Source organism: Sinocyclocheilus rhinocerous, unplaced genomic scaffold (assembly GCF_001515625.1).
Source record: "Sinocyclocheilus rhinocerous isolate Xijiao unplaced genomic scaffold, SAMN03320098_v1.1 scaffold2611, whole genome shotgun sequence".
In the NCBI taxonomy this organism is placed as follows: Eukaryota; Metazoa; Chordata; class Actinopteri; order Cypriniformes; family Cyprinidae; genus Sinocyclocheilus; species Sinocyclocheilus rhinocerous.
The window spans coordinates 33520-49030 of NW_015647981.1; the positions used below are offsets into that span (position 1 = coordinate 33520).

Below are 15511 nucleotides of genomic sequence, written 5' to 3' on the forward strand. Positions count from 1 at the left end.
TGCTGCTAATCATGTATGTTGATGGAAATGAGAATCGGTTTCAATGTGAGGCCGCGTCAGGTTCATTTCTGCAGGTTTTCTGATCACATATGAGAAGAGATGAGAAGATATACAAGTTGCATGGGAAACGCCACTATTTTTAAAAAGCCTTACCAGATATTAGATCATTTGCAAAACTTCTTTTACGAGATATAATTTAGGTAATTAATAAATCCACGCTGATATTCTTTGACATTTTGCTGCTTTGTGCAAACGTGTTTCCAGCAGATCTGAGCCTGATGCATCCGACCGGATCCGTGACTGTCAGTCAAAGCTTTTGTTTGTTTAATTTGCTACCAAACTCCATCAGGTAACGATCTGTCTGATCTAGCTTCTCATCCTTGCAGCAGTCAAGAGGAACATAACAACTAGTTGCGCAACTTCCTGAAGAGATGCAAAGGAAGCAAACGGAAGCTTGTATGTGTTGGATCTCAATGTGAAAGGTTAACAGTGGCCACCCGGATGATCATAAGGGGTTTTTTAATGATTTAGAGATATTGTGACATTCCATATGTGTAAAAAAACTATGTACAGAGATAATGAGATTAAAAAAAGCTAAATCTTTTGAAGCACAGATCTTTACATACTTGTCTGGATGTCCCTCTGTGTGTGTGTGTGTGTGTGTTTGTTTGTGTGTGTGTGAGAGAGAGAGAGAGAGAGATTTATTTGCAATGTTTTAATCATCTACTTGACTACAATGACTGAATGCATGCAATAATTTCTCAGATTGATAAAAGCACCATTATAAATGTTCAAGTGTCGCTCTTTTCAGAGCAAATACATGAATCTATAAAATTTATTAAAAATCCTGATAACACTTGAAGCCTATGTATAATGCATTATAAGACATTCATAATGTGTATTGTAATGCATTATATCTTTTTATTAATAATTGTAACCAAAGTTAAAAATGCATTATAATATTTGCCGATTCCTTGTCATGTTCCTGGGTTGTTTGTTGTGTGTTTTAATGCATTTTACTTTCTAAAGGTGTAACAATGAACAAAGTATTGTACAATTATCAATGAGACCATGCAATGCATTAGAAGGTGCATTACAATGCATTAAAAATATTTTAAAATGCATTATATAAAAAGTAGGGATGCACTGATATCACTTTTTCCAGAACGAGTCTGATACCGATATTTTCATTTTTGGTACTTGCCAAAACCATACCTGTATTTTCATTGCATTTATAACATTTAAAAACACTGGGTAGAGAAACCAAATTATATTTTCTAAAATATAAGTTGCGTTTTTTATTATCTGAAATGTGCTGCGACTTGTATATTCCAAAGCGACGTCAAGCAAGCCAAACAGTTGTGTTGGTGCAGAATGAGAGACACATAAAGCCCGGCACATTCACACAGGCTGCGAGTTTCACTTAAGCTTTAAATGAAGTTGTATACGATTGACGTGTAAAATGTTGTTTATAGTGAATGCCCCTATAATTTGTTTGTTTTTAGTCCAAATGATGCATGTGCTAATGGAACGAACCGCAATCAAGATCATGCAACAGTGCGCGCGCTCTCCCTCGCTCGCTTTCTCTCTCCTTACTGTCCGTCAAGTAGCTTTTAGTAACTTGTGCATTCGTTTACTTACTTGCTTTTGACATTCCCGGCCGATCTATAAACTTTCCAGTGCTGTCTGTGATATTCACTCGACAAGCTCGCGCATCTGTGCTCAATCCACTACGCTTATTAGCTCGCGCACATCAGCTATACAGGCGTGAATGTTTAACATTATATTGATTACATACATGCATAGATATCCTTAATCTCTAATAACTCCATTCTGCTCTGTTTGTTCTGTTGTCGGTGGTTCTTTGTCTGGATACAGCACTCTTCACACGCCGTGTGCTTTTGGTATTGGAGCGTTTTAATGAGTACAGGAGTGCAGTATCGGCCCGATATCGGTATTGTATCGGTGCATCCCTATTAAAAAGTATTCCCAAAGAGTTTAATCTAAGTATGATTGTATAAAACCTGCGTCAGAGCGACAGTAATAAACCTGAAAGCCTTGAATGGGTTTTGCCTTCACAGCCAGTGGTGCTTCTGATACTGAAGTAAACCAGTGTCTGTGGAATGACACCAACTTCCTTTTCTCACAGATTTTTTTTTTTCTCAAATCACGTGTTTTAATGTTTCTTCTCAGTGGAAGCGAAGCCGCTTGTCACCCTCATAGATTTGTTCTTCTTCTTCAGAAACCCGGCTTCCTTTAATGCTGTGAACGAACCAGAAAATGTGGAAATGTGTGAAACTGGAAGACCTGATCTGCTCACGTAAGGTTAGTTAAGAGGGAAAACTAGGGCTCTGTTCCAAAACCTGGTGAGCTGCCGTGTAAGACACCTCATTAGTGAGTGATTTGGAACAATCTGCATAAGCAGTGATACTCAACTCAATAGATTTCAATTGAGTTAATGTGATGAAATACATTGCACACACCAATACTGCGTAAAATGTGTTGTATTATACCGAGCCATTTTATCACTACTCTTGTTGACATTTCCACCATCTTTGGTGGAGCTTGTCGCAATGCATTACGAGATTGACTTCATTGCAGAGAGTTATGCAATGCTTTAAAATCTGGTGAAACTGAGGTGTCTTTGAGGGCAGAATAATCTTTTATTACAGCTTTTATGCCATTAAAATGATGCAAACTCTAGTTTTTGGATCAAATCGCAGATCTTACTTGACTTCCTTCAGTGTAGTGTTGTTAGTCAGGCCTTCAGACATCTCTTTGGCTCCATGAATGGTGAACTCATTTTCTATTAGCCTATAGAGAGTTGAATGGTGTTGACATTTCCACCATCTTTGGTGGAGCTTGTCGCAATGCATTATGAGATTGACTTCATTGCAGAGTTATGCAATGCTTTAAAATCTGGTGAAACTGAGGTGTCTTTGAGGGCAGAATAATCTTTTATTACAGCTTTTATGCCATTAAAATGATGCAAACTCTAGTTTTTGGATCAAATCGCAGATCTTACTTGACTTCCTTCAGTGTAGTGTTGTTAGTCAGGCCTTCAGACATCTCTTTGGCTCCATGAATGGTGAACTCATTTTCTATTAGCCTATAGAGAGTTGAATGGATTATTCAATCCGTCAGTGCAAAGATATTGTGCATACAGAGCTGAAGTGCATTGGCATATTGTTGATCAAAATATAAACGCGTTCATCAAAATATAAATGACATCCTGATCTAATAGTTAATAAATTACCAAGCATTATTAATCTTAATGTATGTTTAGTTGTCTTACAGCACACAGGTGAAGATCTCGGGTACGTTTAACTAATGATTAAAATTGTTTCACACATTTTGCATTTGCAGCAGACATGCATTGAGCTTTCTGAGTGATTTTTGAGTCACCACAGAATATTGTCCACATATAATAATGTCCATAGGCTACAGTGCATTTTCATGCAGTTTTTGTCAAGCAAAGCATGCAAGATGCAGCAAAAACAAATAGTATTTGCATCATTGCATTTCAATATTTGTTTATGCACAAAATGAATACTGTAAACTTTTAAATCAGACACCAAAATGAGCATGCGCCATGTGTAAAGCAGATATTACTGTGCATTACTGAAATAATAAGGTATAATCGATCATACATCAGATGCGTCAGAGCAGAGTTGGATCTGAAGGCATCAGCAAAGTCCGACGCTGCATCATCAGAGATTTTGTTCTGTATCAACCTAAAAAATAAGCATATTAAATAAGAATTCATCTGGGAACAATCATTAAATCTTTTTATTTTCACATGCATGAGAAAATATGACATTCAGTTGTACCAGAAGATGTGAAGGCTTTTGTTTTCCTTCAGTGCTTTTGCAAGACTTCTTCCACCGTGAGACGTAATGCCATTGGCAGAGAGACTAAACCGCAATTAAATAATCAATCTCAGATTGCTCGTTCTTTATCTGACAGCTGAATTTCTCAGAATGGAGACAGGAGAGTCATTTGATGATGCAAGACTTACCTGAGGTTGGTCAGGCTTGGGTGATTCTTCAGAGCCTCTGCAAACGCATCTGCGCCCTCGTCACCGATGGTGTTTCCCCACATTCTGCAACCAAGTAATTTAATTTCACCAAACTTTTACCATAGTTTTGGATCATTTCTGTAAAATTCAGTTTAAAACCCTCAAAACACAGGAATTCCAAAGAAAAATATGCATAAAAAAGAGCAGGGTGTTGTATGATATTATGGCGACACCATTTTAAAGCCCGGGTTTAAATGTTCCTGTACATATTCTTACCCTACATCAAAGATAGATTTGCTCTTGTGAATTGCACTGGCAAGGTATTTCCCACCCACACCTGTGATGTTGTTGCAGCCGAGCCTATGGGAAGCACAAACAAGTGTAAATGAATTATGCATTCTATATATCCTGTGAAAATGTGTACGTTTACAGATCGTTTTTAAGGTGTGCATCATCTGGAAAGCATTGCAAACTATGTTTAATCCCATCAATAAAACCATGCACACACCAGAGGAATAAGGTGCAGTCAAATCAAAACACACTTGCTAAATGCTCCAAAACAATGCAATGACAGACCACGAGGTTAAAAAGTCCAAATGTTGACCACATGGTCTGTCAGTAAAGATTTTTCGGAGCAATGGATTTTTAATGCCGTATGTGTAAAAACATCTTTAAAATAGCAGATGTGCATGCATACAAAATCATAAATATCTCCAAATCATGCAGCATGTCCTCATATCACAGGGAATGTTATTAGTTAAATATTCTTCCATTATCAACATACAACAACGGGATACCTACTTGACGACCCTCAAGTGTGGACATTCTTCAATGATCTTTGCTACTAGTTTGGCTCCAACATCTGTGATGTAGTTTTTGTAAAGACTGAAAATGCAATGAAAAGAGAGTAGATTGAAGTCTATATAAAACCCAGCAACATAACATAAAGATGAACGTATGAACTCACCCCAAGACAGAGGAATAAGGTGCAGTCAAATCAAAACACACTTGCTAAATGCTCCAAAACAATGCAATGACAGACCACGAGGTTAAAAAGTCCAAATGTTGACCACATGGTCTGTCAGTAAAGATTTTTCGGAGCAATGGATTTTTAATGCCGTATGTGTAAAAACATCTTTAAAATAGCAGATGTGCATGCATACAAAATCATAAATATCTCCAAATCATGCAGCATGTCCTCATATCACAGGGAATGTTATTAGTTAAATATTCTTCCATTATCAACATACAACAACGGGATACCTACTTGACGACCCTCAAGTGTGGACATTCTTCAATGATCTTTGCTACTAGTTTGGCTCCAACATCTGTGATGTAGTTTTTGTAAAGACTGAAAATGCAATGAAAAGAGAGTAGATTGAAGTCTATATAAAACCCAGCAACATAACATAAAGATGAACGTATGAACTCACCCCAAGACCTTAATGACTTTGTGTCTGATGAGTTCCTCTGCCAGAACCTCGATACTGCTGTCAGTGAGCTGATTCACGCAAAATCTGAAAAGGTAGGAACTTCAATTATTGTTCAGTCTGCTGGTAATTCCATTCTAGTAGTTCTAGTTCTTTGGGTAAAGCCAAACCCTGTCTGGCTTTTCTTACCTTACTACTGTCATTTTGCTGAAAGAGGGTCTCAGTTGCTTCACGCCGTAATCGTTGATGTTGTTATTGTCCATGTCGACCCCCAGGTGCTTCCTACGGTGGTGGAGGACAAAGTTCAACGCGCTGCAGTCGGCAGAGTAAATGTTACAGAAGGCGATCTTAATGTAATCCGCCGATATGCCGTTGGCCGTCATCTTGGCAACGTCCTCGCTGTTAGTCTCAAATATGCACCGCAGCATCCACAAGAAATTTGGCATTGCATGCACCTTGTCGCCCTCAATGTCTGTGGATGGATAACGAGGAAGGCCTTTAAGATGCGTTCTCACGCTGTTGGACAGATAAGACTTGAGCATCTTGCGCTTCTGTTTCAATGACGCCGGAGGAACAAGATGCTCCAGGAGTGCCACGTTGGGTTTGGACAAGAGGCCGCATAAGAATAAATTGGTGAATTGGAAGTTGGTTTGGAAAGGGTCTTTATCTCTAGGTGTCGACTTTCCCAAGCAAGGCAAGCAGGAGAGATGCGACGACCTCTTGTATTCGCATTTGGAGAAGAAACTTAGAATAGATTCAGGAGTGATTTTGGAGTCAAGCACCAATGAAAACGCCGCTAAGAAGGCCTGGAGGGTCTCGTGGAGAAACTCGAAGGTCGCAGAGCCTCCGCATCCATTGTAATGAGAAGCAGGCCTCAGAAACCCAAACTGAAGGACTTCATCTTCTAATCCACAGGATGTCACTTCCTCCATACTGAACACAAGTCCTCCCCGTTCGAGACCATGCAAGGCCAGTCGAGCGAAAGCCGCAAGCTTCTGCTCACCAGCTTTAAAGGTCTCCGCTGGACACCTCGTACTCCGTTTTAAAAGACCAGGACGTGCAGTCGAGTGTCCAAGAAAGACCTCAGAAAGAAGCAAGAACATGTTTGTGAGCGTAATGCAAGAATCCGGCAACTCAAAGTTGTCATATACCGAATGAAGATGCTTGAAGCTCTTGAGGATGATCCAACTGAACAACGGGATGGAGCAAAGACCGCAGAGGTGAGGATTGGCGTCTAGTTGATCGGTCACCATTGTCTTGTGTTCCTTCTCTGGGAAATGCAAAGCCGTGTATCTCTTCAGGTGTTCAGGTGAAAATCCCTTCAAATAGACCTTCTTCCAGATCACTCTGCTTTGGACTTCGGTGCCACTTCGTGCAGTCAGAATCTTCCGGGAACCTTTGAGCAATTTTCCGCAAAGCAAGTTCATGAGAAGCAAAAGTGGACGAGTCTTTTCCTCCGGGGAAACCGTTTCCGGCACGTTATCCAAATCAAAATCCGTTTGGATTTCATCGTATCCGTCAAAGGTGAAAAGCACCGTCTCTGGGAATCGCAAGATGTAGGTGAAGACCTCGTTGTCGAGGTCGCCGTCTGGATAGCAGTTGTGTTTAAAGATCAGATCCTTCAGCGAGATCTCGTCGGTCTCCTTGAAGGCGCTAAACATCCTGCATCTGAACTTGAAGAAGAACTTGGCGCGAGTCTTTAGCTCTCTTCTGGACCACAGATTCTGCAGCTTCTGAAGAACGATGGATTTGCCCACGCCAGCGTCGCCGGTGATGAAGATGGTCTCGGCCTGCGGGTTGAAGACTCCCTGGTCTCCCAGAAGCTCATCCAGACTCTGCAAGTATCCCAAACTCTCACCTCGGTCGTTCAGGAGCTCCATCTGAGTGTCCGTGTAAAGATCCTCCAGCGGCGTCTCCTCGCTCTTCGAGTACGACGTGATGAACTGAGTGTCTCTTCCCAGCTCATATCTGAGCTTCTCACAGTACTTGCTAACTGCAAAGATGCAAAAACATTAGGTGGAATATTGTCATAAATATTCAAGTGCATAAATATAGTGTCCTACAGTATGACATGCCAAAAATCTGACTAAAATCTTTTGTAAAAGTTATGAATATTGAGCTGGACTATTCTTTTCATGGTTTCTGTATTTGTAAAATTTTATCAGTGTTGGGGAGTAGCTAGCTACAAGTAGCGACGCTACTAGCTTAACTACATTTTTCAGTAGCTTTACAGTAGCGACGCTACTTTTAAAAGATGAACTGAGTGTCTCTTCCCAGCTCATATCTGAGCTTCTCACAGTACTTGCTAACTGCAAAGATGCAAAAACTTTAGGTGGAATATTGTCATAAATATTCAAGTGCATAAATATAGTGTCCTACAGTATGACATTCCAAAAATCTGACTAAAATCTTTTGTAAAAAATTATGAATATTGAGCTGGACTATTCTTTTCATGGTTTCTGTATTTTATCAGTGTTGGGGAGTAGCTAGCTACAAGTAGTGACGCTACTAGCTTAACTACATTTTTCAGTAGCTTTACAGTAGCGACGCTACTTTTAAAATGGTGTAGCTTTTCCTGAACTACTTTTTCCAGCAAGTAGCGGTGTAGCGCGACCAAACGCTACATTCCGTTTTGCCCGCATCACTCGGCTTTACAGCCTTTCCACCGACAAGAGATCGTCTGATGATATTGCAAAGGATGTACAGGAGTGGATATTTCAAATGAATCAACTAACTGTAATTTAAGCAAAACAAAGATTAAAATGCGGTCTACGTCGAAGACTTAAAGCACATACAAGAGGTGAATAATAGCCTTTTTAAACTGATTAATTTTTCTTCTTTATTGCACTCTAGATCAAATGTCTATTTTACAATGATGAACGGTCATAATATAATCTGTCCCCCCACAGTTTTGCAATGAACACTAATCGAACAGAAAATAAAATCGTGATATAGTAGTGTGCTTATCATTTGGCAAAGGTTGGTTGCGGCGGGATTCACGCAAAGCGCAGTGTTCACGCGCGTAGCTGATGATTGACGTCTCCATTCACAGTCAGTAAATACTGCATGAGCTGTGAGTTTAACCTGCTTCTTTTATGACTCCTCCTTATCCAGTTTAAGTTGCATACATTTTGTTCTACATTGGTGTTACGTTTGTATGTATCGTGTGTATCGAATAGTTTACAAAATCAAATGAGTGGGACACTTTTTGTCATTGAAGTGGCTTGGAAAAGTGTCCCAATCAACCTGAATTCACCCTACTCTTTGAAATCATGATTGCATTACAGTATGTTGTTTTAAACCCCAAATATTTTACTTATAACTTCATTATATTTTACTTATAACTTCATTATAATTCTTCATTAATAATTATTTAGTTATTTGTAATGTTAATTGTAAAAAAAGAAGAAAAAAAAGAAAAAAATTGAAAGTAGTTTCAATGTAGCTAGCTACTTTTTGACAGTAACTTGTAGTGTAGCTAGCTACTTTTTCAAAAGGGTAGCTTGAATGTAGCTTAACTACTTTAATTTACGAGTAGCTTGTAGCTGGTCAAGCTACAGTTTCAGAGTAGCTTCCCCAACACTGAATTTTATATGTCATTTTAAATTAAAATACTCACTCGGGTCTGTGTTAACCACTGGTATGACACTAATAGTGTCTAATGGTGTGTACCGAATTTCTTCAAACCAAGGCCGCAGATCAATGTAAGCGTCGTATGCTTCATGAAGAACGTGTACGAAATACGCGGAGCACTCCTCTCCTTTACTCTGAACCAGCTCCAGGATTTTGCGTACCTGCGTGTCCAAAAATGAGGTGAGTTGATTAATTGTGAAATATATATTGTGGATTGTGTGTGTGTATATATATAATAAACATTTAATATTTAACATTTCACATTTACCAGAGTGTATGCTTGTTTTATGAAGGTAAATTTGAGACATTTTAAGACCAAGGAAAGATGCAAAGAGTTGTGTTAGTGGTGCTTAAAAGTTTGAAAATACAACTTCCAACTAATCTTGAATTTATTTTACAAAAGATAAAAAATACATAAATCTGCCCCTAGAATATGGAAATAACGTTTACTGTAGCTTCTGATCACACTGCAAATATGTTGTCTTGTTTTCCAATGCAAATGTCTGATATTTTTTAACCAAGATACATTTACTCGAGAAACATAGAAAACTACAAATATCTGCCAAACGGCCTTAGAGAAATCAACTTAATTAAAAGGGAAAAAACTAGGTTTTCTGGCCTCATTGGCAGATACTTGTTCTTGTTATAAGCATAAACTCACTTCACTTTGATCAGTTTCTCGGAAAGCAAAAGTAAATGCATCTTGATTTAAGGATGATTGGATATTTGTACTGGAAAACAAGATAGAAATACAGTGGAATATATTCGTTTTTAGCAACGCATGCAACATTCAGTGCCATGACTATGAATTTAAGACTTTCTGTTCTGATTTAGGATCTTTTTATGGCCTTAATTTGTGGAAGGAACAGTGAATTCATATATTTCTTAGTTACTATTACAGTTGTTACTTATGTAGCATGGTACAGTGATAATGTTAGTAATCAGTAATAGTTGTACTGATATATATACTGCATGACTGGCATGTTAATGTACCTTCTTCAAGCATTTCTGAGGTTAGTGCTGTACCTGGTCAGTTTTGGTGCTGCTGCGCTGTATGATCTCGATGTCTTCAGTGCAGATGAAGCCGTTCATCTGGAGATTGTCCAGCACACACTGCGTGTTCTTCACCTGCTCCACCAGCAGCTCTCGGTGTGAAGTCAGCAGCTTCAGGTGAGAGTCCTCACTCCTGTAAGAGCCCATTTCATAGCAGGACACTGAACGTAATGATGCATCCAACCCAGGCTCTTCACAGACGTGCGGCCGGGAGTCGCATCATTGTCGGCGTCTGAGGCGAGAAATCGGCGTCGATCAAGCGAGACTGAGTTTTGCAATAACGATATATTTTAGTAAAGTTTAGCCATTTCAACATGCTAGCGCAAAAGAAAACAGAAAACGAAAGCGTCGGAATCTGCGAAGGTTAAACTGACTGACCGAATGTAGTTGGTTCCGCACCTTCCATGTTAACTAGGAAGTGAAACTAAAACATGAAATCTGACCCGGATTAGTGAAAACACCCTGGATATGATCATTTCTGCCGTGCAAAGCTTGTTTGAGTGCGAGTTGTGTGGCCAGGACTAGGCAATAACAACTTTTTGTTGTGCGATATATTGCACCAGAAATAATTGCGATAAGCGATATTGTTGTCATTTTATGCCACTGAATATATAATCATAATGTAACAGCGTAATAATGCAGGAAGGCCTACACGCTTCCAAATGATAGCAAACTTTTAATTTTTAAGAATGTTTAGATAAAATATTAAAATACTAGATACCTTAAAAAAACTTGAATACATAGTAAATAAACATTTTCTAACAAAAGGTGCAAAGCAACAAGTAGAAAAAAAGAAAAATGCACAAAGAACTTGTATGGAGATTTTTCCCAGACCTTCTTTTCTCTGTAAATTAAGGGTGCACACTATTGCTGAAAAACACAATCACTACTCAGCAGCAGTGTTGGGGGTAACTCATTACAAGTAATGCGAGTTACGTAATCAGATTACTTTTTTCAAGTAACTAGTAAAGTAACGCATTACTTTTTTAATTTACAAGAAAATATCTGAGTTACTTTTTCAAAAAAGTAACTCCAGTTACTTTGTTTTCCCATTTATTGACTGACAGCTGTCCTGTCCCCATATTGGGAGAAATCGGGAGTACAGATGCGTTGTGTGCGCTGTGTGAACATGATGTTACTGTAGTTCTAGACTAAATGTGAATGTGCATTAATTCATCCCACTCACAAAAAACAGATTTAGTATTCATCAAAATGAATTAAAACAGTGAAATGCAAACTCAGAATATGACGCAAACCTGCAATAATTAAATATGTTAAATAACACAAATGTATCTAATTCCATTTTATTAACCAATATCTCCTGACCTTTGATGATCCAGTTAAACCATACTAATAAGCAAAAATGACTTCAGATAAACTAACAATTGTGCTTCATTGTTTTCTTATTGCTGAAGGGTGTTTCTTCTCCTGCGTTCTACTGTACAGATGTGAATTTACTTTTGCTTCAGCCTGAGGTTTATTCATTGCACTTTTTGGTGTGAAAGGGCTTTTATATTTGCTATAAATAGAACTTCTTATATTAAAAACAATCAAGCCCTGCTTATATTTAAAAAGTAACGCAAAAGTAATATAACGCATTACTTTCCATAAAAAGTAACTAAGTAACGTAATTAGTTACTTTTTTTAGGGAGTAACGCAATATTGTAATGCATTACTTTTAAAAAGTAACTTTCCCCAACACTGCTCAGCAGTCAGATGTCCGTCATATCTCTAATCAAGATCATATCTGCAGATGAAACTTTATTTGTAAAAGCATTTTTAAAATTTGAACTAGCACCTCGTGACTACACGTTATGTATGAGAAGCTGCAGAAGACACAGGTGCAAGTGGAATGCACTAAACATGGTGACAAATTTTTAAGTAAATATAATGGGTGATATATTGCGTCACCAAAAATTATTGAGGTCATGTACATATATTGATTTTTGCGACCAGGCCTAGTGAGGACAGAGAAATTAAACGATAAAACAATTCAACGAGCCTTCAGTAAGTCAGTCATGAGCTTTAATGTTGGTTATGCATTTTATGAGGAGCTTATTGGGAATTAAACGCAAAACTGGTTACATTTTTACTCAACTTTACTAAATGTCGTGTTTATACCCTTACAAAAATGTACCACGGTATAGTTTCCAATAAGACACCACATTTTACGTCCAACAAACAGAATCTTGTCCTAATGTTCTTTTAAAACAATTCCCCTGATAGCACACGTACATCACGGAGACGTCTGCATTACATCTGCAAGACGTATTTTTCAGAGTGTTTGCTCATCTGCAATACATCTATAGGACGTTTCCTATCAGATGTGAAATAGACGTTTAGAAGATGTCTTTAAGATGTTTATGATCTAGAATGCATGTAAAACTGACATCTTGGAGACGTCTATCAGATGTTTGCACACAGCAGATGCTTTCCAGATGAAGTGATCGTTAACAGACGTCTTGCAGATGTACGTGTGTTATCTGGGATATGAATTTTAAAAATGTTTGTGAAAGTTGAGACGTTCCCTTGAAAGGTTGTGACCCAGATAGCACACGTACATCTGCAAGACGTCTGTTAAAGATCACTTAATCTGGAAAGCATCAAACATCTGATAGACATCTCTAAGATGTCAGTTTTACATGCATTCTAAATCATAAACATCTTAAAGACATCTTCTAAACATCTATTTGACATCTGATAGGAAACGTCTTATAGATGTATTGCAGATGAGCAAACACTCTAAAAAATACGTCTTGCAGATGTCAAACAGATGTCTCCGTGATGTACGTGTGCTATTGATAAGTGTTAAGACAAAACATTTATGAAGTAATGTTTATGGAATGCTCTTATTACTTTATTAATATTTGATACATTTTCATAACACTGAGAAAACGTTCTTTGAACAACATTCATTGAACGTCTTCTTCATGGTGTTATTTTTACTTGATGAATGTTCTGAGGTCAACATTCTCTGAATCCTTGAGATGTTGTTCGTACTTGATAAACTTTCCAAGAAACATTTTTGTAACATTCTAATCACAAAACAATGACATTTTAACGTTCTTGGAATATAAAAAAACAAAACAATAAATATTAAAAACATTAAATATTAACATTAAATATTTAAAAAACATTCACATGATGATATATTTTGGGTGATAAAGTTAGTAGAATGTTGTCAGAAACGTTTTTGTAACCTTAAAATAACGTTATAACCACAACAAGAAAACTGGACATTGTAGCATTCTTAGAATATTAAAAAAAAAAAACATTCAATATTAAAAAATATTTAATATTAAAAACATTAAATATTCACATTAAATATTAAAAAAAAAACATTCACATGTTATATTTTAGGTGATAAAGTTAGTAGAATGTTGTAAAAAAAATAAAAATTGTAACATTTAAATAACGTTACAATCCAAATTTCACAAAAAGCTCATGGACGTAATTATAATATAAGTCAGACACTGAAGTGAGATGCTATATTTGTCACTCTTCTGAGGAAGGTTCATTCACTTGTTTGACAGTGAGAGACATTTTGGTCCGATTTTTTTAATGTTCATCCGATCACATTTTAAAAATGAATTTTCTTTCTGTTTTAAAGATGTTTTCTTTGGATTGTTTCACTACTCAAAAGAGAATATAGGAAAATATAACTTCATTTGTGTTTCCTGCAAGCTAAATTTAACATAGGCCTACATAAACAAAAATCTGGCTATAAACCTCTTTTTTTTATTTATTCAAAGATCTAGACAAGTACATGGAAACTAACCAAAGTTCTGTTAATCCTAAAGCAGTCAAAACTGCATCTCTATATTCATACACTTTTAACTATAATGGGTAATTTTCTTAAGAGATTTGTGTGTGTAAAGTTTTTTTCTTTTTTCTTTTTGTTTTTATAACTGTACTGCCTTAATGGTTTGATGTTTTCTACTGTTTAATATATATATTTTTTTAAATCAGCGGTACGCGCTCCGAAGTCCTGATCTGAATAATGGTTCACGAACCTGCTCCGAATCATTCGATTCGCGAAATGATTCACGAATCCGCTCTGAAGTCCCGATCTAAATCAAATGATTCACGAATCCGCTCCGAAGTCCCGATCTAAATCAAATGATTCGTACTCCGCGCTCTGAAGTCCCGATCTAAATCAAATGATTCACGAATCCGCTCCGAAGTCCCGATCTAAATCAAATGATTCGTACTCCGCGCTCTGAAGTCCCGATCTAAATCAAATGATTCACGAATCCGCTCCGAAGTCCCGATCTAAATCAAATGATTCGTACTCCGCGCTCTGAAGTCCCGATCTAAATCAAATGATTCACGAATCCGCTCCGAAGTCCCGATCTAAATCAAATGATTCGTACTCCGCGCTCTGAAGTCCCGATCTAAATCAAATGATTCACGAATCCGCTCCGAAGTCCCGATCTAAATCAAATGATTCATGCTCCGCGCTCTGAAGTCCCGATCTAAATAAAATGATTCACGAATCCGCTCCGAAGTCCCGATCTAAATCAAATGATTCACGAATCCGCTCCGAAGTCCCAATCTAAATCAAATGATTCACGAATCCGCTCCGAAGCCCCAATCTAAATCAAATGATTCTTCGTGCTCCGCGCTCCGAAGTCCCGAGTCCCGATCTAAATCAAATGATTCGCGCTCCGAAGTCCCGAACTGAATAAAATGATTCGCGATCCGCACTCCGAAGTCCCGATCTGAATCAAATGATTCGTGCTCCGCGCTCCGAAGTCCCGAACTGAATCAAATGATTCGTGATCCGCGAAGTTCCGAGCTTAATAAAATTATTCACGATATGCGATTTGAAGTCCCGATCTGAATCAAATGATTCGCTGTACTTGATCCGATTGGAGCACTTCGAAACAGTGAATAATTTTGCGAAGCAATGTTTTAACTAATTCGTTTCACTCATCACTATACGTGCTTTTTAAAATCATTACAAGCGATGTTGAAATTCGAAAATCAATGGCTCTTTTGATCCGGTTTTTGCTAGTGAATCGCTTGAACTGAATCATCGAAGTCACGAATTTGAATCAATCGGAGCGGTTTCAGCGTAAATGACTCACTCGATTGAATCGGTTCATCTGTTCCTCAGTCATGTTTACGCGACACTGTCAGCACTACTACTGGCTCAGCTCGCTAGTTTTATGAGACTAACTGAAGCTGAACTGTGTTTGTATGTTTGAAACACTTCTGCTCACTTATATGTTCTTACTCCACACATCTATTAAATGTGCGCAGTTTTCTAGCGTATTCACTTTAACTTCTCAGGTAACATCAATGGTGTGACTGATTGCAGATGCAGCCGAAATAGAAATGGAAAAAAATACTATGGAAGTCAATGGCTACCATC

At 37.8% G+C, this 15511-nt stretch overlaps 1 protein-coding gene across 1 annotated transcript; it reads right to left on the reverse strand.

Annotated features, from left to right (window-relative positions):
- Positions 1–924: 924 nt before the first annotated feature.
- Positions 925–10622, reverse strand: nod1 (nucleotide-binding oligomerization domain containing 1). Its single transcript, XM_016514040.1, has 11 exons — positions 10108–10622; positions 9068–9242; positions 5638–7441; positions 5452–5535; positions 5286–5369; positions 4295–4378; positions 4019–4102; positions 3831–3914; positions 3651–3734; positions 3026–3109; positions 925–2262 (listed from the first exon to the last, which is right to left on the reverse strand). Exons 1-11 carry the CDS (start codon positions 10279–10281, stop codon positions 2190–2192), a joined length of 2814 nt encoding a protein of 937 aa, XP_016369526.1. The 5' UTR covers positions 10282–10622; the 3' UTR covers positions 925–2189.
- Positions 10623–15511: the final 4889 nt, after the last annotated feature.

Excerpts from the sequence above, each read along its gene's own strand:
- nod1 (XM_016514040.1), bottom strand. The coding sequence starts at position 10,281 with ATGGGCTCTTACAGGAGTGAGGACTCTCACCTGAAGCTGCTGACTTCA. Across the intron at positions 5,370-5,451 it reads AAAGTCATTAAGGTCTTGGG|TCTTTACAAAAACTACATCA; the intron begins GTGAGTTCATAC and ends TTGCATTTTCAG. Across the intron at positions 2,263-3,025 it reads ACTACACTGAAGGAAGTCAA|CATTAAAGGAAGCCGGGTTT; the intron begins GTAAGATCTGCG and ends GTTCGTTCACAG.